At 42.5% G+C, this 22,530-nt stretch overlaps 1 protein-coding gene across 1 annotated transcript in view; it reads left to right on the plus strand.

Moving 5' to 3' along the window:
- Positions 1–2,520: 2,520 nt before the first annotated feature.
- Positions 2,521–22,530, plus strand: part of pcsk2 (proprotein convertase subtilisin/kexin type 2) — an 89,468-nt gene continuing 69,458 nt past the window's right edge. The window contains exons 1-2 of the mRNA XM_023970445.2: positions 2,521–2,941; positions 6,452–6,556. Coding sequence (XP_023826213.1) covers positions 2,756–2,941; positions 6,452–6,556 — 291 coding nt within the window. The 5' untranslated portion in view covers positions 2,521–2,755. The remainder of the gene's footprint in view (positions 2,942–6,451; positions 6,557–22,530) is intronic.

Genomic DNA, 22,530 nt, shown 5'->3' on the forward strand with positions numbered 1-22,530 from the left:
TGTGGGATGTCGTTGATCTACGGCATGTCGTGTACAACACAGCTCTGGAATAATGTGCAAGATATGGTGAAAAGATTGCTTTGACCGTTTGTTGTGATGTTGCAAGCTCCTTACATTGCCTCCATTCTCCTGTTGATTCCAATGCAAGGCCAAAGGCGCACCATTTTGTCTGCCCTTGGCTTATAAAGAGTCAAAAACCTGATATGCTCTATCGACCGACAAGTGTCCTTTCAATGACATGTAATGAAAACAACCACATTTTCATCGCTGGTTTTAGATGATTCACATCATCTTGTCATTGCAATGAATTGTCTACATGGTATTGTGTTATGGACTCAAAGACCTGTACCCTGGTTTGGMTTGGATCCAGACCTACAATCAATGCCCACTTTAGAGAGTCGAATGGCAAGTTGTGGTTCATATCACACAGCAGAAGATATAGCATGGGACCCATCACACAGCAAGCAGAGAGAAAGGGAAATATCATCAGTCTGTATCTGGGAGCCCAATCTCAAACACACATTCACAAATCTCCTCCACARGTACTTGCACTGATATCTACAGAGAACTTTGACACCAGATGGGCTATGTATTTCAAAAAAACAAATGTGATRATGTTTTTTTCTTTGTTTCCTTTTGCTTCTCATTGCAGTCTTCTCTTCTCTGTTCCACCATTTTCCTTCCTCCCTCTCTGGTGCTCAGCTGCAGGAGAAGCTGTCATGTTCCCCTGTTTCTAAGAACCAGCTGCTCACATAGAGACCACAGCCCTTCACCATATTGCAGTAAAATATGCTGTCCATTCAAGTATAGGCTACAGTCTACATCCTTGTGCATAAGACAAATAATTGAGGCACTACCTTTTTTAAAACCAAGGCTACAAAGTCTATATGGGCTGGCCTAGCAGTTAAGAGTGTTGGGATAGTAGCCTAGCAGTTAAGAGTGTTGGGACTAGTAGCCTAGCAAGTTAAGAGTGTTGGATAGTAGCTAGCAGTTAAGAGTGTTGGGATAGTAGCCTAGAGTAGAGTGTTGGGATAGTAGCCTAGCAGTTAAGAGTGTTGGGATAGTAGCCTAGCAGTTAAGAGTGTTGGATAGTAGCCTAGCAGTTAAGAGTGTTGGGATAGTAGCCTAGCAGTTAAGAGTGGTGGATAGTAGCCTAGCAGTTAAGAGTGTTGGGATAGTAGCCTAGCAGTTAAGAGTGTTGGAGAGTAGCCTACAGTTAAGAGTGTTGAGAGTAGCCTAGCAGTTAAGAGTGTTGGGATAGTAGCCTAGCAGTTAAGAGTGTTGGGATAGTAGCCTAGCAGTTAAGAGTGTTGGGATAGTAGCCTAGCAGTTAAGAGTGTTGGGATAGTAGCCTAGCAGTTAAGAGTGTTGGATAGTAGCCTAGCAGTAAAGAGTGTGGGATAGTAGCCTAGCAGTTAAGAGGGTTGGGATAGTAGCTAGCAGTTAAGAGTGTTGGGATAGTAGCCTAGCAGTTAAGAGTTTGGGATATGTAGCCTAGCAGTTAAGAGTGTTGGGATAGTAGCTAGCAGTTAAGAGTGTTGGGATAGTAAGCCTAGCAGTTAAGAGTGTTGGATGTAGCCTAGCAGTTAAGAGTGTTGGAGAGTAGCCTAGCAGTTAAGAGTGTTGGATAGTAGCTAGCAGTTAAGAGTGTTGGGATAGTAGCCTAGCAGTTAAGAGTGTTGTGGATAGTAGCCTAGCAGTTAAGAGTGTTGGATAGTAGCCTAGCAGTTAGAGTGTGGATAGTAGCTAGCAGTTAAGAGTGTTTGGATAGTAGCCTAGCAGTAAGAGTGTTGGGATAGTAGCCTAGCAGTTAAGAGTGTTGGAGAGTAGTGCCTAGCAGTTAAGAGTTGGGATAGATACCTAGCAGTTAAGAGTGTTGGGATAGTAGCCTAGCAGTTAGAGTGTTGGGATAGTAGCCTAGCAGTTAAGAGTGTTGGGATAGTAGCCTAGCAGTTAAGAGTGTTGGGATAGTAGCCTAGCAGTTAAGAGTGTTGGGATAGCAGCCTAGCAGTTAAGAGTGTTGGGATAGTAACCAAAATGTCACTGATTCAAATCCCAGTGCCAACTAGGAGAAACATCTGTCGATGTGCCCTTGAGCAAGGCACTTAACTGTAATTGCAGCTGTAAGTCGCTCTGGATAAGAGCGTCTGCTAAATGACTAAAATGCAGCCAATGTTTATGCCTGGCACTGTACTTGGACACTGGTGTAATTCTCTGCACACCAGGGGTCTAATAAAGCAAGGAATCATACACAAAGWTATTTAAGGAGGACCATGTAGAACTAGTTGCTGTAGGTGTTTCTATTCAGGGATTTCCTACCAGACTTTTCCTACTTAGGTATTCACCACCAAATCTGACCAGAGAAGGAATTCTCCAGTGTCCTGAAAGTGTCCTACTCCTCTCCACTAAGACTCGCTAGAGCTGAGAGAGAGGAAGAGAAGAGGGAGACACACCCGCCGGCGCCGATTGGTGGAACGTCACGCGGAGAGGACCTGAACGGAGGAGCTGATAAATGATAGATGAAGAAGGAGAGAGAGCTGAGGATGCAGGTTTGGTCTGAAACACAACCACCCGTCGACTGGTCTCGTAGCATCGCCCACACAGCAAAGAGACGCTAAAACCCGAAGGACGGTCCAACTTCCACTAGTCAGCAGCCGAGGAGATGTATCCCCAAAAGGTCTGATTCAGACATCTCTTCAGAGGAGCATCCCGCCCGAAGAATTCTCTCCGACAGGCACCCCGATACAAGRCAGACATGATGCTCGGCTCTCTCAGATATGGGACAGCAGTTGGATTGATATTACTAAACTCGCTGGTTCTTGCAACACAAGCCACGGAGGAAGGGATCTTTACAAATCATCTCTTGGTTCAATTGCATGAAGGCGCACACGATGAAGCGCACCAACTTGCAACGGAGCACGGGTTTCAAAGCTCCCGGAAGGTAAGTCGTAACGTTAGGCTATTATGTGCAGAGAATTAGCATCATGTAGGCTAATTRGAATTTCATTGATGAACATGCCCAGTTTTTGTCGCTAAACTCCACTTGAAAAAAATMATATTCTCATTGTTATTTTTCTTTTCTAAATGGCCTAGAATATTCTAAATATTATTTGGGCTATTATTTTAGAAACATAAATACTTGTTTTGACTTCAGTTTTACATGTTTTTAATATATAGAATATTATTTGAAATATGCCTAGGCCTATTTGTTTTGTTTTTCAGACGACCGTCAATTAAGTTGATCTCGATCATTTATTTTGTTACATAATATCTCGGTTTATGTCGCCTAATCTTCATATTCGATACATAAATATGTCGTGAGCCTAAATGTCTGCTATAATCTAACATTTTCTTCGAATGCTATCACTGAAACTGTCAAACAGTTACATTTGTTCCAAAACTGCCACCATATTGCCAGTACATTTCTTGGTTCCCAGTAATTTTGGAAATTATAAATGTGGCCTGAATAGATTATGTGAATTAGGGCAGGCTAACCATCAGTTCCACTGGGATCATCCTTGAGGACTCTGCCCACTCAAGACATCATTGAAAACGAATTAAGTTAATTGATGACCTGTAGCCTCAGCCTAAAAATATAGTTGTTGTCAGTTCAAAAATATAGGTCTCTGTCAAACACTGTAATCAATCGATCAATCAATCAAATGTATTTCTAAAGCCCTTTTTACATCAGCTGATGTCACAAAGTGCTATACAGAAGCCCAGCCTAAAACCCCAAACAGCAAGCAATGCAGATGTAYAAGCACAGTGGCTAGGAAAAAAACCCTAGAAAGGCAGGAACCTAGGAAGAAACCTAGAGAGGAACTAGGCTCTGAGGGGTGGCCAGTCCTCTTCTGGCTGTGCCGGGTGGAGATTTTAACAGTACATGGCCAAGATGTTCAAACGTTCATAGATGGCCAACAGGGTCATATAATAATAATCACAGTGGTTGTAGAGGGTGCTACAGGTCAGTTGCACAACTGAATTCATTTAACTGAAATGTGTCTTCCGCATTTAGACCACCCCATCTGAATCAGAGAGGTGCGGGGTGCTGCCRTAATCGACGTCATCGGCACCCAGGGAGCAGTTGTTGGAGGTTAACTGCCTTGTTCAAGGGCAGAAAGTCAGATTTATCCACCTTTTTGTCTCCGGGATTCTAACCAGCAACCTTTTGGTTATGGGCCCAACACTCTAGGCTACCTGAGCTGACACACACCCAAAATTTTTTGTAGAGGTACTGACTAACGGAGGGTAACTATAAAAAGAAAGAAAGAAAGTTTCACGCTCTGAATATGCTTCCAACAATTTCATGGGTACACCTAACCAACGTATCGGCACAGAATGCCTTCTTCAGGGTTGAATAAACATACGGATATAATCTAAGGAATAAACATAAGGATTCTGATGAGGTCACTATGTTTTCACACATGCACACCTGCTAACAGAATATGTAACACTTTTTTGGGATAGTCCATCTGTAGATGCTCTACAGACTATCAGTAACATTTCAACTAACTATCTACTAACCCTAACCTTAACCCTCATCCTAACCCTAAACTTAACCCTTACCCTAACCCTAACCTTAGCCTTTAACCTTATTCTAAACCTAACCCTAACCGTAATCTTAGCAAGCAGTTGCTTATCAAAATATAGTTTGTTGACAGTATGACCATCTGTAGAGCATCTACGTATGGAAAGTCCGGACTATCCAAATAACGTGTGACCACAGAAGATCCTTTCACTTGCTATGTGAAAGCCTGAGTAAGTTCTTGTCCTTGAGCCCATTCATTGAGCTTATATTGCACACACATGTTCAATTGCTTGTGCACTGGTGCTTTGTTTTGGAATACATGCCAAGGTGTCAAGTAGGTCTACACTGCATTTGTGTGTTTGTTCCATACACTTAGACTGAGCATTTTCCGGGTCAGCAAGATGATCTAAATAATAGTCAGTTTATAAAGTCTGTATACTCTTCATACACTTTATCATAAATCAATTCACTGAATTCACAATGTAGAAAACAATTTGATCAGAAACCAGCAGAATACTTTGTCTTCAGACATGGCAGTTTATAATTATAATTTTAGTAATTCAGCAGATGCTCTTATCCAGAGTGACTTACAGGAGCAAATAGGGTTAAGTGCCTTGCACAAGGGCACATTTTTCACCTAGTTGGCTCAGGGATTCAAACCAGCGACCTTTCGGTTACTGGCCCAATGCTCTTAAACAGCCCAGTGAATGCAGGCCCTGTCATCACACATCAAACACCTTAAGCAGCCATTGATGTCTCAACAGGAAAAATGATCCCCCTGACTGAGCTGCCTTGTCAGATGTCAGAATAAGAGCGTGGGTGCAATTGGCTGGGGAGCAAGGCACTGAGGCGAAGCATAAAAATCGAGGTTATTGTGGTTTTGTGAATTAAGATTTTCACTTCGGCATTCAAAATAATGGCATGTCCCTCTTGGCTACCGGAGATTTGATGTGTAGTTTGACAGGGATGATTAGATACTGAATGTGTGTTGTTTTGACTGAGGTTTAATGGCAGAATCTCTAACGGGTTTCTGAAAGTGTCTGCTTGCTAGTCTTTCTCCTTGTAGACACTTCCATACAGTAGGCTATCCCCCTCCATCCACTCTTTCACTGCTTCACACATACACCTTCTCTAGATTATGTAATCTCCAGCTATGTTTGTCTCCATAGCACACACACCATTAAACAATATCTGTGCAGTGACACACACACATTAAGCCAATTCCCTAATGTTTACTTTGAATCACCAGCATTTACTGTACATAACATCCTGTGAAAAGGGAAGCCAMGATTTACTCTTGAACATCCTCTCACATCGGCTATTTACTGCCAGTCTTACTGTATTGTACGATGGCTGAGTGCAGTGGACCCTGGTAACCATACATTACCATAGCTGCATAAACATACTGATTCACATAGATCAGTCAGGCACATTAGACTGTGTTTCATTGAAAACTGTGACCTGGCACCCCAGCCTTTATTACAGCGTATGGAGGTCTTTAATCTGACTAGGGAGCCTTAGGCACTGCTCGTACCATGCATCTCATTTCTTCCCTCTGTGATTTATTGTAGTTCATTCCAGCAGTGCACACTTTCTTAAAATAGACCCTGTGATTCCACAGAATGGAGTGATGCTCTCTCTCTCTCTCTCCCCCTCTTTCCATTCTGCCATTCATTCCATTACTTTCTATATATATATATTTCGGTCCATTGCCTAATCTTTCCTCTCTCACCTGTCTCCTTCCTCCGTCATTCTCTGTGCCTCCATCAACCGCTCTCTCTCATTCCCCCATTTTTCTTTGCATCACTTCATCTCTTTCTTCTCCCACTCTCTACCTTTCTTCTCTCTCCAACACTTTCTCACTCAATCCTTCCCTCTCTCTTTCTTTCCTTCTCTTACACAATTATTCTCTCTCTTTTCCAGCTTCCTTTTGGAGAGGGCCTTTTTCACTTCTACCCCCAGGACACCCCTCAGAGGAGAAGCAAACGCAGCCTTCGCCACAGAGAGCGTCTGGAGAAAGACCGCAGGGTAAGTAAAACACACACACGCGCACACACGCACACACACACACGCATGCACACACGCATAACACACATGCACAAACACACACACACACACAGACACCCATGTTCCCATGGAAACGGGCCTAGTTCCCCCGCCACTCAAAAAAAATTATTACAATTTGAGGCTAGCTCCTCAAGGGACATACTAGCCCCTAACAGGTTTAACTATCAAAGTTATTATCTTGTCTTTGCATACAGTGTTATTTTTTAAATCACTCATTCTTTTGCAGTATGAATATGATGATTAGGAGAGGCTTGGGCTGTAACAAGCTATGATTAAAACCGATGTTAGTTATGCCACTTGTGTGTTTAGTGCTGAAGACCATGTGATTTRTTATAGTAGCCTACATAATCACTTCAGAAAGCTACACAGTATTATTCCATCCAGCCCGTGCCACGAGGAAAGTATTAATTCAGTTCTTAAATTAAATATAACACTTAAACATAATGCACTTCTTTTTAATCTCATGTTTCATGTCAAACTGAGAAATTGGTTTTGCACCTTTCTTTCAATCTAGCCACGTTTATTCACATAGATATCAAGGTGAAAAAGGCATAGACAGCCCCTGGTTACTGACTTGGATATATAATGCCTACAGAAAATAGGCACCAAAAGTAGGTTATACCAAGCATATGGTAATGACCTCAAAACTACTGCAGATTTCAATCAGAAATGTAAAAGAAGAGCAGAATATCCATACTTCTTCATGAATGGGATGCTTTTATCAGGAAGATAGCATGACAATTTTCCATCTTAATATCGCATGACATTTCTATGTTTATGGGTGAAAGCAATTTTGTCGAAGATGACCCAAATCTAACCACAGAGTTTCTGAACCCAGAGGCGCAACCTCGCAAGACTTCCGGGAACGCTTGAGAGACAAACCAAGCATTTTGGGGGTCGTAGATAGTCTCATCTTTCCATAATAGTTCAGGCAAACTGTTCGGACGCTGCAGACAATTTTGTGAGAAGACCGATTTTTGGGATGTCTTATGGTCTGAGAAACACCGCTCTAGCTCTGTCATCTTTCACCCTAGATGCGGAAGTGCAACCTCTTAAGGATCCGCCCCTTTTTCTTCTTKTTTTTTTCCCCACCTAAAATGACATACCCAAATCTAACTGCCTGTAGCTCAGGACTTGAAGCAAGGATATGCATATTCTTGAAACCATTTGAAAGGAAACACTTTGAAGTTTGTGGAAATGTGACATTAATGTAGGAGAATATAACACATTGAATCTGGTAAAAGATAATAAAAAAATAAAAAAACATGCGTTTTTGTTGTTGTTGTACCATCATCTTTGAAATGCTAGAGAAAGGCCATAATGTATTATTTTGTCCACTAGATGGCAGCAGTATATGTGCAAAGTTTTAGACTGATCCAATGAACCATTGCATATCTGTTCAAAATGTTGTATCAAGATTGCTCAAATGTACATAATTGGTTTATTAATACATTTTCAAGTTCATAATTGTGCACTCTCCTCAAACAATAGTATGGTATTCTTTCACTGTAATAGCTACTGTAAATTGGACAGTGCAGTTAAATTAAGAATATAAGCTTTCTGCCCATATCAGATATGGCTATGTCCTGGGAAATGTTCATGTTACTTACAACCTCATGCTAATCACATTAGCCTACGTTAGCTTAACCGTCCCGTGGGGGACACACTGATCCTATAGACGTTAAACTGACAGATGTATATGGGATTTTGTTATAATGTTAATTAGATTCCCGCAGGGCGGAAATATAGTGTAAAACCCGTAAGCTCTACTTCTGGGATGCTCTCTGCTTGACATGCTCATATTTTCAGCTTTCTGTGGTTCTGAAATGGTGGGAGAGGTTAGCTGCACACTGTTGCTGCCTCTGTCTCTTTTAAAGTATTACTAGCTTATTCTCCTGTTGTGCTTTGAGTGTTTCAATACAATGGGTTGTGGAGGATGAACCAGATAGAATCCCCTTCGATTACTTTGAAAGCAATTTTCTATAGCTTTCCTTTTTGCGACTCTTGTGCTAGAGAAGACCACATAAAATTATTTTAGGTTCTAGTTATTATTCTGAATTATAAAAAATGGATACCTAAGAAAGTGCAGTTTTGTTGAATTTATGAGCCTCTGAAAATACATTTACGAAGTAATCATGATCTTACAGGTTCCTTAGAAAACCAACAGATTGTCTAGTGGCCCTATTGACTGAAGTAGAGTATTGATTAGATTCTGTTTATGTCCTCGGGTAAAAAGTGGAGGTTGGTTTATACACACAGCTCTGTTATCTCTGAGTTTTCCCTAACCACTGATACAGGATCAGATATTTTTCCATCCCTCTAATAGAAACGATTAGGATTAGGGGTAGGACAATGTTAACCTAGATCTGTGGTTAAGGGCTACTCCTTCCTCAAGCTAACTACAGACAGGTCTGTGACACATGTCTGCTTGTGTCTTCATTTTGACATTATCCCTCTTCCCTGTTCATTCATGTCTTGGTATAAACCTCTCATTTGTTCCACCTGGGGAACATGACCTTTCAGTTATAATCCATAGGGCTACATTTCTGACCATGAATATAAAAGGTGCTCTATTACATTTACATTTACATTTAAGTCATTTAGCAGACGCTCTTATCCAGAGCGACTTACAAATTGGTGCATTCACCTTATGATATCCAGTGGAACAACCACTTTACAATAGTGCATCTAACTCATTTAAGGGGGAGGGGGGGGGTTAGGAGGATTACTTTATCCTATCCTAGGTATTCCTTAAAGAGGTGGGGTTTCAGGTGTCTCCGGAAGGTGGTGATTGACTCCGCCTTCACCTGGCGTCGTGAGGGAGTTTGTTCCACCATTGGGGTGCCAGAGCAGCGAACAGTTTTGACTGGGCTGAGCGGGAACTGTACTTCCTCAGAGGTAGGGAGGCGAGCAGGCCAGAGGTGGATGAACGCAGTGCCCTTGTTTGGGTGTAGGGCCTGATCAGAGCCTGAAAGGTACGGAGGTGCCGTTCCCCTCACAGCTCCGTAGGCAAGCACCTTTGTACTTTGTACTCTATCTTGTACTTTATCCTCTTAAATGTAAAGGACCCTATTTGATTTTTTTTATTCAATTCAGTCTGGTATGAGAACGATCTGCAAAAGCAGGGTGTCTGTGGAAAGCGGATATCTTGGCTATTGATTTGTGCCTTAAAATCTTGGTATGACTTATTACTATATATAGGTATATGAATGTATAAGAGCAGGCCGAGCCGATGACCTCATTTCAAAATGGCTGCTACCTACATTCCGGTTAGCATTGTGAAGCATACATCAAATCAAATCAAATTGTATTGGTCACATACATATATTTAGCAGATGTGTAGCGAAATGCTTGTTTTCCTAGCTCCAACAGTGCAGTAGTATCTAACAGTAAAGTAGTATCTAAAAATGATTCACAACATACACACCAAATCTAAAAGTAAAAGAATGGAATTAAGAAAGATATAAACAGTAGATCGAGCAATGTCGGAATGGCATTGACTAATGTACAGTAGATTAGAATACAGTATATGCATACAGTACCGGCCAAAAGTTTGGACACACATACTCATTCAAGGGATTTTTAAAATGTTTACTATTTTCTACATTATAGAATAATAGTGAAGACATCAAAACTATGAAATAACACATATGGAATTATTTAGTAACCAGAAAAATGTAAAACAAATCTAAATGCATTTTATATTTGAGATTCTTAAAAGTATCCACCCTTTGCTTTGATGACAGCTTTGCACACTCTTGGCATTCTCTCAACCAGCTTCACCTGGAATTCTTTTCCAACAGTCTTGAAGGAGTTCCCACATATGCTGAGCACTTGTTGGCTGCTTTTCCTTCACTCTGCGGTCAAACTCATCCCAAACCATCTCATTTGAGTTGAGGTTGGGTGATTGTGGAGGTCATCTGATGCAGCACTCCATCCCTCTCCTTCTTGGTCAAATTCCCCTTACACAGCCTGGACGTGTGTTGGGTCATTGTCCTGTTGAAAACAAATGATAGTCCCACTAAGCGCAAACCAGATGGGATGGCGTATCGCTGCAGAATTCTCTGGTAGCCATGCTGGTTAAATGTGCCATGAATTCTAAATAAATCACTGACAGTATCACCAGCAAAGCACCCCCACACCTCATCCTCCATGCTTCACGGTGGGAACCAAACATGCAGAGATCATCCGTTCACCTTCTCTGCATCTCACAAAGACACAGCGATTGGAACCAAACATCTAAAATTTGGACTTATCAGAACAAAGGACAGATTTCCACCGGTCTAATGTCCATTGCTTGTGTTTCTTGGCCCAAGCAAGACTCTTCTTCTTATTGGTGTCCTTTAGTAGTGTCACGATCGCTCCGCCTAAATATGATCCCCAATCAGAGACAACGATAAACAGCTGCCTGTGATTGGGAACCATACCAGGCCAACATAGAAATACTTAACCTAGATAGGAACACCCCCCCAGTCACACCCCGACCTAACCAAAAGAGAGAATAACAAGGCTCTCTATGGTCAGGGCGTGACAGTACCCCTGACCATAGAGGGGGTGACTAGTGTCGGTGGCGGGTAGAACGCCGTGCCCGGACTGGGAATCGGCGCAGAGGAGGGCCCCGGCCATGGAGCTGGGTTGTACGCCGCACCCGGACTGGGCACCGGCTCCGAAGAATGCTCCGGCTGTGGAGCTGAGTTGACCGCCGTGCCTGGACTGGGCACCGGCGCAGAGGAAGGCTCCGTCTTGGAAGCGGGACTGGACCCTGGTGCTGGCTGGACATCGGCGCAGAGGAAGGCTCTGCCATGGAGCTGGGACTGGACCGCCGGCCCGACTGGGCACCGGCTCCGAAGAATGCTCCGGCTGTGGAGCTGAGTTGACGCCGTGCCTGGACTGGGCACGGCGCAGAGGAAGGCTCCGGTCTTGGAGCGGGACTGGACGCCGTGCCTGGACTGGACATCGGCGCAGAGGAAGGCTCCTGCCATGGAGCGGGACTGGACGCCGTGCCTGGACTGGGCATCGGCGCAGAGAAGGGCTCCTGCCATGGAGCTGGACTGGACGCCATGCTCGGACTGGGCATCGGCGCAGAGGAAGGCTCCTGCCATGGAGCGGGACTGGACGCCGTGCCTGGACTGGGCATCGGCGCAGAGAAGGGCTCCTGCCATGGAGCGGGACTGGACGCCGTGCCTGGACTGGGCATCGGCGCAGAGAAGGGCTCCTGCCATGGAGCGGGACTGGACGCCATGCTAGGACTGGGCATCGGCGCAGAGGAAGGCTCCTGCCATGGAGCTGGAGGTTCTGGACCGTGGACCATTGCAGGAGGTTCTGGACCGTGGACCATTGCAGGAGGTTCCGGACCGTGGACCGTCGCAGGAGGTACCGGACRGTGGACCGTCTCAGGAGGTTCCGGTCTGTGGACCGTCTCAGGAGGTTCCGGACTGTAGACCGTTGTTGGAGGTTCCGGACTGTGAAACTTGGCCGGAAGCTCTGGACTGTGAACCGTCGCCGGAAGCTCTGGACTGGGGACCGTCGCCTGAAGCTCTGGACTAGGGAGGCGCACTGAAGGCCTGATGCGTGGGGCTGCCACAGGTGGCATCGGACTGGTGACACGCACTTCAGGGCGAGTGCGGGGAGCAGGCACAGGACGTACCTTCCTTGGGAAGGACCAAGAATTTACGGACCAAGGRGCAGCGTACGTAGAGTTCCACATGTTTATTCAGATGAAACTCACAAAAACAATAAACAGCAAACGAAACGTGCAGCAAATGCAGTGCTCACAGGCAACTAAACAAAAACAAGATACCACAAAAAACAGTGGGAAATGGCTGCCTAAATATGATCCCCAATCAGAGACAACGATAAACAGCTGCCTCTGATTGGGAACCATACCCGGCCAACATAGAAATACTTAACCTAGATAGGAACACCCCCCCCTAGTCACACCCCGACCTAATCAAAAGAGAGAATAACAAGGCTCTCTATGGTCAGGGCGTGACAAGTAGTAGTTTATTAGCAATAATTCACACAGTCTCCTCTGAACAGTTGATGTTGAGATGTTTCTGTTACCTGAACTCTTTGAAGCATTTATTTGGCATGGAATTTCTGAGGCTGGTAACTAATGCACTTATCCTCTGCAGCAGAGATAACTCTGGGTCTTCCTTTCCTGTTGTGGTCCTCATGAGAGCCATTTTCATCATAGCGCTTGATGGTTTTTGCGACTTCACTTGAAGAAACTTTCAAAGTTCTTGAAATGTTCTGTATTGACTGACCTTCATGTCTTAAAGTAATGATGGACTGTCATTTCTCTTTGCTTATTTGAGCTGTTCTTGCCATAATATAGACATGGTCTTTTTCCAAATAGGGCTATCAGCTGTATACCACCCATACCTTGTCACAACACAACTGATTGGCTCAAACGCATTAAGAAGAAAATAAATTCCACAAATGTACTTTTAACAAGGCTGTTCATTGAAATGCAATTCCAGGTGACTACCTCATGGAGCTAGTTGAGAAAAGGCCAAGATTGTGCAAAGCTGTCATCATGGCATAGGGTGGCTACTTTGAAGAATCTCAAATATTAATTTGTTTAACACTTATTTGGTTACTACATGATTCCAATGGTGTTATTTCATAGTTTTGATGTCTTTAGTGTTATTCTACAACATAGAAAATAGTAAAAATAAAGAAAAACCTTGGAATGACATGATGTGTCCAAAATTTGGACCGGTACTCTATATACATATAAGATGAATAAAGCATTATGTAAACATTATTAAAACATTAAACTAAATAAACACGGAATACGTTGATTCACACCGAAAGCCTGGACTCCACAGATCATGTGGATGTCTTTTTTGTCTGCCTGTGACCTACCGTTATTCATCACCAGCCCAGAGAGTCAAAATGTTTTCACCAAACAGCAAACATCTTACAAGATAATGTTCGATTTGGTCTGTGTTTGAGCTATAGCTATATGGGGGGGTATGAAATGAATCCTTAGGTTGGTAGGAACAAATCTAGCCTATTGCCAGTGTTATCTGATTATGTATAACTTAATGGCAACATTGAATGTCCACCGAGTGACTATATCTTTGCGCATGAAAAATATGATGAAAACACTTGGATGTCCCCTGTATGTCCACCGACACCACCACAATGTTTGAGAGAGGTTGGTGTTGTGGAAATTTAGTTTTTATAGTTAACAGTAACTTTTTGGCACATCCAGTGTGCAAAAACAGTGCAATAACCACATTCGGACACTTTGGAGAGGTTGTGTCATGTCGTGTGTGTAGGTGGCAGGGAAGTCAGGCTCAGGAGAATCAAACTTGGTATAATGGAGTAGTTTAATAACGTAAAACAAACTCAAAAACCAAAGTACATAATAAAATAAACGTGGGTACAAGAACCCATCGCACACCAATCCATAAATCACGAGTATAACAATAAACAATCTCTGACAAGGACATGAGGGAAAACAGAGGGTTAAATACACAACAATAAATTAATGGGATTGGAACCAGGTGTGTAGGAAGACAAGACAAAACCAATGGAAAATGAAACCTGGATCAAGGATGGCTAGAAGACCGGTGACGTCGACCGCCGAGCACCGCCCGAACAAGGAGAGGCATCGACTTTGGCTGAAGTCGTGACAGGTTGAAAGGACACTTGAATGTACCCTGGATACCCCATAACACCACCACAATTTGAGTGAGGTTGATATGGTAGAAATTGTGTTTTTATACTGAACAAATAGCATTTAGGGATTACAAATATGTAATAGCACTGGAATGATCTAATTTACATATATATGACACTTTGGAGAGGTTTAGGGACACCTGGAATAGTCCCGTGACCACACCTGACACCACTTACTAAAACATCTTCCCATTTCTAGTCCCATTTCTAGGTCTATCAATCCTATTTTTTTCTGATGTTATTCACATGTTGTGGCAGCCATCTGATGTGTTTCCAGTTCTGGAGATCAGTAATTCACTTATAGCTTGTCAATGAAAGATTACTTTTAAAATAAAAAAATAATAAAACAGTTATTTTGTGTGTGCTTGATCTTGTGTATTCTGAACTATGTGACGCCTATCTATCGTCTGATAATTTCCTCAATCTCCCAGATGTTTTCTTTCCATATATACCATGTTTGGCATGTCAGAATTATGTAATTACACATGAATAGCAGTTACTTTTGGGTATATCTATTTAGGCGGAAATCTAAATTTTGCCATTACATCTAAAAATCCACTCCGTTGTTAAGACAGTACCATGTTGGAAGGGAATTAATCCATCTAAATGTGCTGTATCTTGGTGCTCTGAAATAGAGATGATTTAGAGAGAGCGGGAGGGAGAGAAAGATAGAGAAAGATGGAGGACAGCTCAGCCCTTTGAAATGAGGTGGCGTTTGAAGCCTGGCTTGGTGGTGCTTCTAGTAGGCAGGCAGGAACAGGGATCAGGCAGAGAGCAGGTGGGGAGCAGAGCGCGGGGAGGGTGATTGTTCGCAGGCTCCTTCTGATGATGTGAGTGGGCGACATGAGACACTGGGTCGAGGGCTGTCTCAAGGGGAAACACCAGTGCTAGTCATATAATGGAGGGGACGGATGGAGGGGTATGGAGGGAGGAAGGAGGAAGGAAGATAAAGGGAGGGAGGGAGGGAGGAAGGGAGGAAGATGGACGTAGATAGGCGATGGAAGGAGAGAGGGAGAGAGATGAAGGAAGATGGATGGTTCTTTTACGTTCCCTTTTACGTCACCAGGTTTAGATGGTCTATGTGGCTCCATTAAATGGCTATATAGTTCACATTAGTCCATTTTCCATCTATGTTGGACAGTTTAGCAAAAGGAAATGGTATACAGGATAGATAACACAATGCTCTGAGTCTGAAAATTATTTTGTGACAAAATGCAAAACGTTTTGCTCGCATCTATCTGTAACATAGGATCGTCAGGGGTCCACACTGACTGCTATATCTGTCGCAGGTACTTAGGCAGTGAAAGAAGATATGTGTTTTATGGGCTTGGTCCCTTTTAAAGCCAACAATAAGTGTCCTCTAGCCTTGTAAAGAGCATGCTTAATGGCTGATCCCTTATCTATGGTGGTAAAACACATCGGACAATGCCTAGTCCGCTCTCCATCATGTGTGTTTGCACATGTAAGCTCAGGAAGGACTTTCTTTCATTGCATATCTGACTCTATTCAAAAAGCATGCAGTTGAAAATAAAATATTGACTCAATATTATGAACTTAACATCAATGTGATAAGTAACCTAGCTGTGGTTGAATTGCTATTTGGGCAAATTGAGCCACTAGCTGCAAGCTGTTATACTTTTAAGTCTGTAAAGGGAGTTGAAAGATTTTGGAATTCAATAGTAGTGCCGTGATGGAAACTTACCTTGACATTATGCAAAATAATGTAAATTCCATCTGAGGATGAGCTATTAGCTGGAGAGAGGTACATTTATAGAGCTCATCTTAAGACAGCACCGTGTACTTGACCAGTCATTCTGAGCAAGGAGTTCCAACTAAATTAGTGTCCTTGAGCAGCCAGTGACAAGTAGAGCAAGGTCCTTTACTCTCCCTAATAACTTCCAGATAGAGAGCCCTACTCCAGTCTGGAAATGAGGCTGTAGCCCCAGATGTAGAGAGAATATAAAGCATTACTGTACAGGCACTTGATTTGGCTCTGGACACTGTCTGAGTCATCTTTCATTGCTATACCTTTACCTTAGTTTAACTGCCTCAGAGTCGCTGAGAATGACAGGGAGAGTGAGAGGATTCAAGGCTTTGATCCGTTAGATGATGTCTAATATAATATTCAGCCAGGTCACAATTTCATGTAGCAATATTYGTTATGATATTTTCAGACTCCATTTTATTAACTTGAGCTTTATATTATATTGTGCATTTTGCTGTACAGTAAATGATAGACGAAGCATGTAGATGTTAATACATTTGCCAATGTGGAGATACCTGCTTTTTATGCTTGACTGTTCAATTATTTCCTAATGGGATTTTTGGACTTAAAGCTAGAATCCTTAGTTGCTACATCCATTTTTGGATGTAAAATGTATTTAGTATTTATTTATATTTTTTGTTTCACCTTTATTTAACCAGGTAGGCTAGTTGAGAACAAGTTCTCATTTACAACTGCGACCTGGCCAAGATAAAGCATAGCAGTGTGAACAGACAACAACACAGAGTTACACATGGAGTAAACAATAAACAAGTCAATAACACAGTAGGGGAAAAAATTAGTCTATATACATTGTGTGCAAAAGGCATGAGGAGGTAGGCAATAAATAGGCCATAGGAGCGAATAATTACAATTTAGCAGATTAACACTGGAGTGATAAATCATCAGATGATCATGTGCAAGTAGAGATACTGGTGTGCAAAAGAGCAGAAAAGTAAATAAATAAAAACAGTAAGGGGATGAGGTAGGTAAATTGGAGTGGGCTGTTTACAGAATGGACTATGTACAGCTGCAGCGATCGGTTTAGCTGCTCAGATAGCGATGTTTAAAGTTGGCGACGGGAAATAAAAGTCTCCATATTCAGCGATTTTTTTCGTTCCAGTCACTGGCAGCAGAGGAACTGGAAGGAAAAGGCGGCCAAATGGGGTGTTGGCTTTTGGGATGATCAGTGAGATATACTGCTGGAGCGCGTGCTACGGGTGGGTGTTGTTATCGTGACCAGTGAACTGAGATAAGGCGGAGCTTTACCTAGCATGGACTTATAGATGACCTGGAGCCAGTGGGTTCTGGCGACGAATATGAAGCGAAGGCCAGCCGACTAGAGCATACAGGTCGCAGTGGTGGGTGGTATAAGGTGTTTTAGTAACAAACGGATGGCACTATGATAAACCGCATCTAGTTTGCTGAGTAGAGTATTGGAAGCTATTTTGTAGATGACATCGCCGAAGTCGAGGATTGGTAGGATAGTCCGTTTTACTAGGGTTTGGCGGCGTGAGTGAAGGAGGCTTTGTGCCGAAATAGGAAGCCGATTCTTGATTTGATTTTGGATTGGAAGATGTTTAATATGAGTCTGGAAGGAGAGTTTACAGTCTAGCCAAGACACCTAGGTATTTATAGAATGTCCACATATTCTAGTCGGAACCGTCCAGGGTGGTGATGCTAGTCGGACGGCGAGTGCAGGCAGCGCACGGTTGAAAAGCATGCATTTGGTTTTACTAGCGTTTCAGGCAGTTGGAGGCCATGGAAGGTGGTGTAGTGCATTGAAGCTCGTTTGGAGGTTAGATAGCACAGTGTCCAAGGAAGGGCCAGAAGTATACAGAATGGTTCGTCTGCGTAGAGGTGACCAGGGATCGCCCGCAGCAAGAGCAACATCATTGATATATACAGAGAAAAGAGTCGGCCCGAGAATTGAACCCTGTGGTACCCCCATAGAGACTGCAGAGGACCGGACAACATGCCCTCCAATTTGACACACTGAACTCTGTCTGCAAAGTAGTTGGTGACCAGGCAAGGCAGTCATCAGAAAAACGAGGCTACTGGAGTCTGCCGATAAGAATATGGTGATTGACAGAGTCGAAAGCCTTGGCCAGGTCGATGAAGAGGCTGCACAGTACTGTCATAACCGATGGCGGTTATGATATCATTTAGTACCTTGAGCGTGGCTGGGGTGCACCCGTGACCGGCTCGGAAACCGGATTGCACAGCGGAGAAGGTACGGTGGGATTCGAGTGGTCAGTGATCTGTTTATTAACTTGGCTTTCGAAGACCTTAGAATAGGCAGGGCAGGATGGATATAGTTGTACAGTTTGGGTCCAGGGTGTCTCCCCCTTTGAAGAGGGGGATGACCGTGGCAGCTTTCCAATCCTTGGGGATCTCAGACGATATGAAGAGAGGTTGAACAGGCTGGTAATAGGGGTTGGACATGGCGGCGGAATTAGTTTCAGAAATAGAGGGTCTAATGTCAAGCCCAGCTGATTTGTTGGGTCCAGGTTTTGCAGCTCTTTCAGAACATCTGCTATCTGATTTGGGTAAAGGAGAACCTGGGGACGCTTGGGCGAGTAGCTGCGGGGGGGGCGGAGCTGTTGGCGAGGTTGGAGTAGCCAGGTGGAAGGCATGGCCAGCCGTTGATAAATGCTTGTTGAAGTTTTTGATTATCATGGATTTATCGGTGGTGACCGTGTACCTAGCCTCAGTGCAGTGGGCAGCTGGGAGGGGTGCTCTTGTTCTCCATGGACTTTACAGTGTCCCAGAACCTTTTGGAGTTTTTGGAGAGCTACAGGATGAAAAATTTCTCTGTTTGAAAAAGCTAGCCTTTGCTTTCCTGACTGACTGCGTGTATTGGTTCCCTTCTTCCCTGAACAGTTGCATATCGCGGGGACTATGTAAATCTTTATGAATTCATGAGAAAAAAAACACCTCTGTTGTTGATCCTGTTTTTGCAAAAGTGTCCTGTTGCAGCAGTAAATAGACCTCTTTAGTCGAAGTGTCTTTGATGATGGAAACAAACACAAGGACTTTTTCAGGCTAATTGGGGAGTTATTTTGCCTGCTAGGGCACCCTCTGAACAGTCGCTTTCAAATTCCCTGTGGTGTGTGTGTGGTGTGTGTGTGTATGTGTGTGTGTGTGTGTGTGTGTGTGGTGTGTGTGTGTGTTTTGTGTGGTACTGTAGGGACCCAGCTGCACGGCATGTATGATTCAGATGATTCAGACTGAGACAAATAGAATTAGCCTGTTGATTTATGTGACGCCCCTCCATCCCTACACTAGAGACACAGGTGGACGGGGTAGGGCATTATGAATGTACAGTGCCTTCAGAAAGTATTCATACCCTTCATTTATTCCACACTTTGTTCTGTTACAGCCTGAAATCAAAATGGATTAACAAAAATATATCCCATACTGACAAAGTGAAAACATGTGTTTTTAGAAAATGTTGCTAATCTATTGAAAATGAAATACTGAAATATTCCATTTAAATAAGTATTCACATCAATACATGTCAGATCACCTTTAGTAGTGGTTACAGCTGTGAGTCTTTCTTGGTAAGCCTCTAAGAGCTTTTCAGACTGGATTGTCCAATATTTGCACATTATTCTTTTAACAATTCTTCAAGCTCTGTTAAGTTGGTTATTGATCATTGCTAGACGGCCATTTTCAGGTTCTTGCATAGATTTTCAAGCCAATTTAAGTCAAAACTCTAAAAGGCACTCAGGGACATTCAATGTCGTCTATGTGTATATTTTGGCTTTGTGTTTTAGGGTATTGTCCTGCTAAAAGGGGAATTTGTCTCCCAGTCTGTTGGAAAGCAGACTGAACCAGGTTTTACTCAAGGATTTTGCCTGTGCTTAGATATATCATTTCTTTTATCTTAAAAAACTCCCTAGTCCTTGCCGAAGATAAGCATACCATAACATGATAAAGCACCACTATGCTTGACAATATGAAGAGTGGTACTCAGTGATGTGTTGTGTTGGACCTAGCACAAACATAACGCTTTGTATTCAGGACTGCTGTAACATTCATTTCTTTACCACATTCTTTGCAGTTCTACTTTCGTGCTTACTGCAGGATGCATTTTTTAAAATGTTTTTTATTCTATACAGGCTTCCTTTCTTTTCACTCTGTCATTTAAGTTAGTATTGTGGAGTAACTACAATGTTGTTGATCCATCCTCAGTTTTCTCGTATCACAGCAATTGAACTGGTAGCTGTTTTATAGTCACCATTGGACTCATTGTGAAATCCCTGAGTGGTTTCTCCTCTCCGGCAACTGAGTTAGGAAGGACACCTGTATCTTTGTAGAAACGGGTGTGCCTGATACAGCATTCCAAGTCTATTATTAACTTCGTCGTGCTCAAAGGGATATTCAATGTCAGGTTATTATTAAATAATTTTTTAAATATATTTTCTTAGTCTCCCAATCGGTGGCCCTTCTTTGCGAGGCAATGGAAAACCTCCCTGGTCTTTGTGGTTTAATCTATGTTGAAATTCACTACTCGGCTGGGGACCTTACAGATAATTGTAGAGATGAGGTAGTCATTCAAAAATCATGTTAACCCCCTAGAGTCGATTGCTAGTGTCAATCTAAGTTACATAACAAAAAATAAAGCTCTTTTTTTGTGCCTACCCAAAAAAGGGGTTCATTAAATATGTGTAAAAATATATACTGTATATCTCTGGATTTAGGACAGGCACTTCAAAAACCTTGTTCTTATGATGTATTTTTTTGACTGTCCTTTTTGCCATTTATGAATGTATTATTCAATGCGTTTCTATGGGCTTTAGTAGTAAAGTCTATATTTGATCAAAAAATATTATATACAGTACCAGTCAAAGGTTTTGGACCCACCTACTCATTCCAGGGTTTTTCTTATTTTTTTACTATTTTGTGCATTGTAGAATAATAGTGAAGACATCAAAACTATGAAATAACACATATGGAATCATGTAGCAACCAGAAAAGTGTTAAACAATTAATATTTGAGATTCTTCAAGTATACCACCTTTTGCCTGATGACAGCTTTACACACTCTTGGCATTTCTCTCAACCAGCATCATGAGGTAGTCACCTGGAATGCATTTCAATTAACAGATGGCCTTGTTAAAGTAAATTTGTGTTAATTTCTTTCCTTCTTAATGCATTTGAGCTAATCAGATCGCCCTATTTGGTAAAAGACCAAGTCCATATTATGGCAAGAACAGCTCAAATAATCAAAGAGAAAACAACAGTCATCATTACTTTAAGACATGAAGGTCAGTCAATATGGAAATTTCAAGAAACTTTTTAGTTTTCTCCATGTGCAGTCGCAAAAACCATCAAGCCGCTATGATGAAACTGGCTCTCATGAAGGACCACCACAAGATGGAAGACCCAGGATACCTCTGCAGAGGATAAGTTCATTGAGTTACATGCCTCAGAAATTGAGCCCAAAATAATGCTTAACAGAGTTCAGGTAACAGACACATTCAACATCAACTGTTCAGAGGAGACTGCGTGAATCAGGCCTCCTGATCGAATTGCTGCAAAGAAACCACTACTAAAGGACACCAACAAGAAGGGAGACTTGCTTGCAACAAGAACATGAGCAATGAACATTACAAATCTGTCATTTGGGTCTGATGAGTCCAAATTTGAGATGTTTTGGTTTCAATCGCTGTGTCTTTGTTGAGATGCAGAGTAGGTGAAGCGGATGATCTCAGATGTCTGGTTCCCACCGTGAAGCATGGAGGAGGAGGTGTGATGGTGTGGGGTTCTTTGCTGGTGACACTGTCATTGATTTACTTAGAATTCAAGGCACACTTAACCAGCATGGCTACCACAGTATTCTGCAGCGATACCCCATCCCCATCTGGTTTGCGCTTAGTGGGACTATCATTTGTTTTCAACAGGAAATGACCCAACACTCCTTGGCTGTGATGGAGTGCTGCTCAGCATGATGGCCTCCACAATCACCCGACCTCAACCCAATTGAGATGGTTTATGATTAGTTGGACTGAAGAGTGAAGGAAAAGCAGCAACAACTGCTCAGCATATGTGGGATCTCCTTCAAAACGGTTGGAAAAGCATTCCAGGTGAAGCTGGTTGAGATAATGCCAAGAGTGTGCAAAGCTGTCATGAGGCCAAAGGGTAGATACTTTAAAGAATCTAAAATTAAATATATTTTGATTTGTTTAACAATGTTTTGATTCCTCCATGTTCCATATGTGTTATTTCATCATTGTGATGTCTTCAATATTATTTTAGATGTAGTAAATAGTAAAAAAAAAAAGGAAAACACTTGAAATGAGTAGGTGTGTCCAAACTTTTGGCTGGTATATATAATTTTGTTGATACCTAAAGGGGTCCTAAAACTCAAAATCAAATAGCTAAATATATCTATAGTATGACCTTCTTAAACAATTTCATATGTCAGTTTTTGCTAATATCCCTTGGAATGGATGTTCAGTTCAAACAAATTTAA

Source organism: Salvelinus sp. IW2-2015, linkage group LG25 (assembly GCF_002910315.2).
Source record: "Salvelinus sp. IW2-2015 linkage group LG25, ASM291031v2, whole genome shotgun sequence".
Classification (NCBI taxonomy): domain Eukaryota; kingdom Metazoa; phylum Chordata; class Actinopteri; order Salmoniformes; family Salmonidae; genus Salvelinus; species Salvelinus sp. IW2-2015.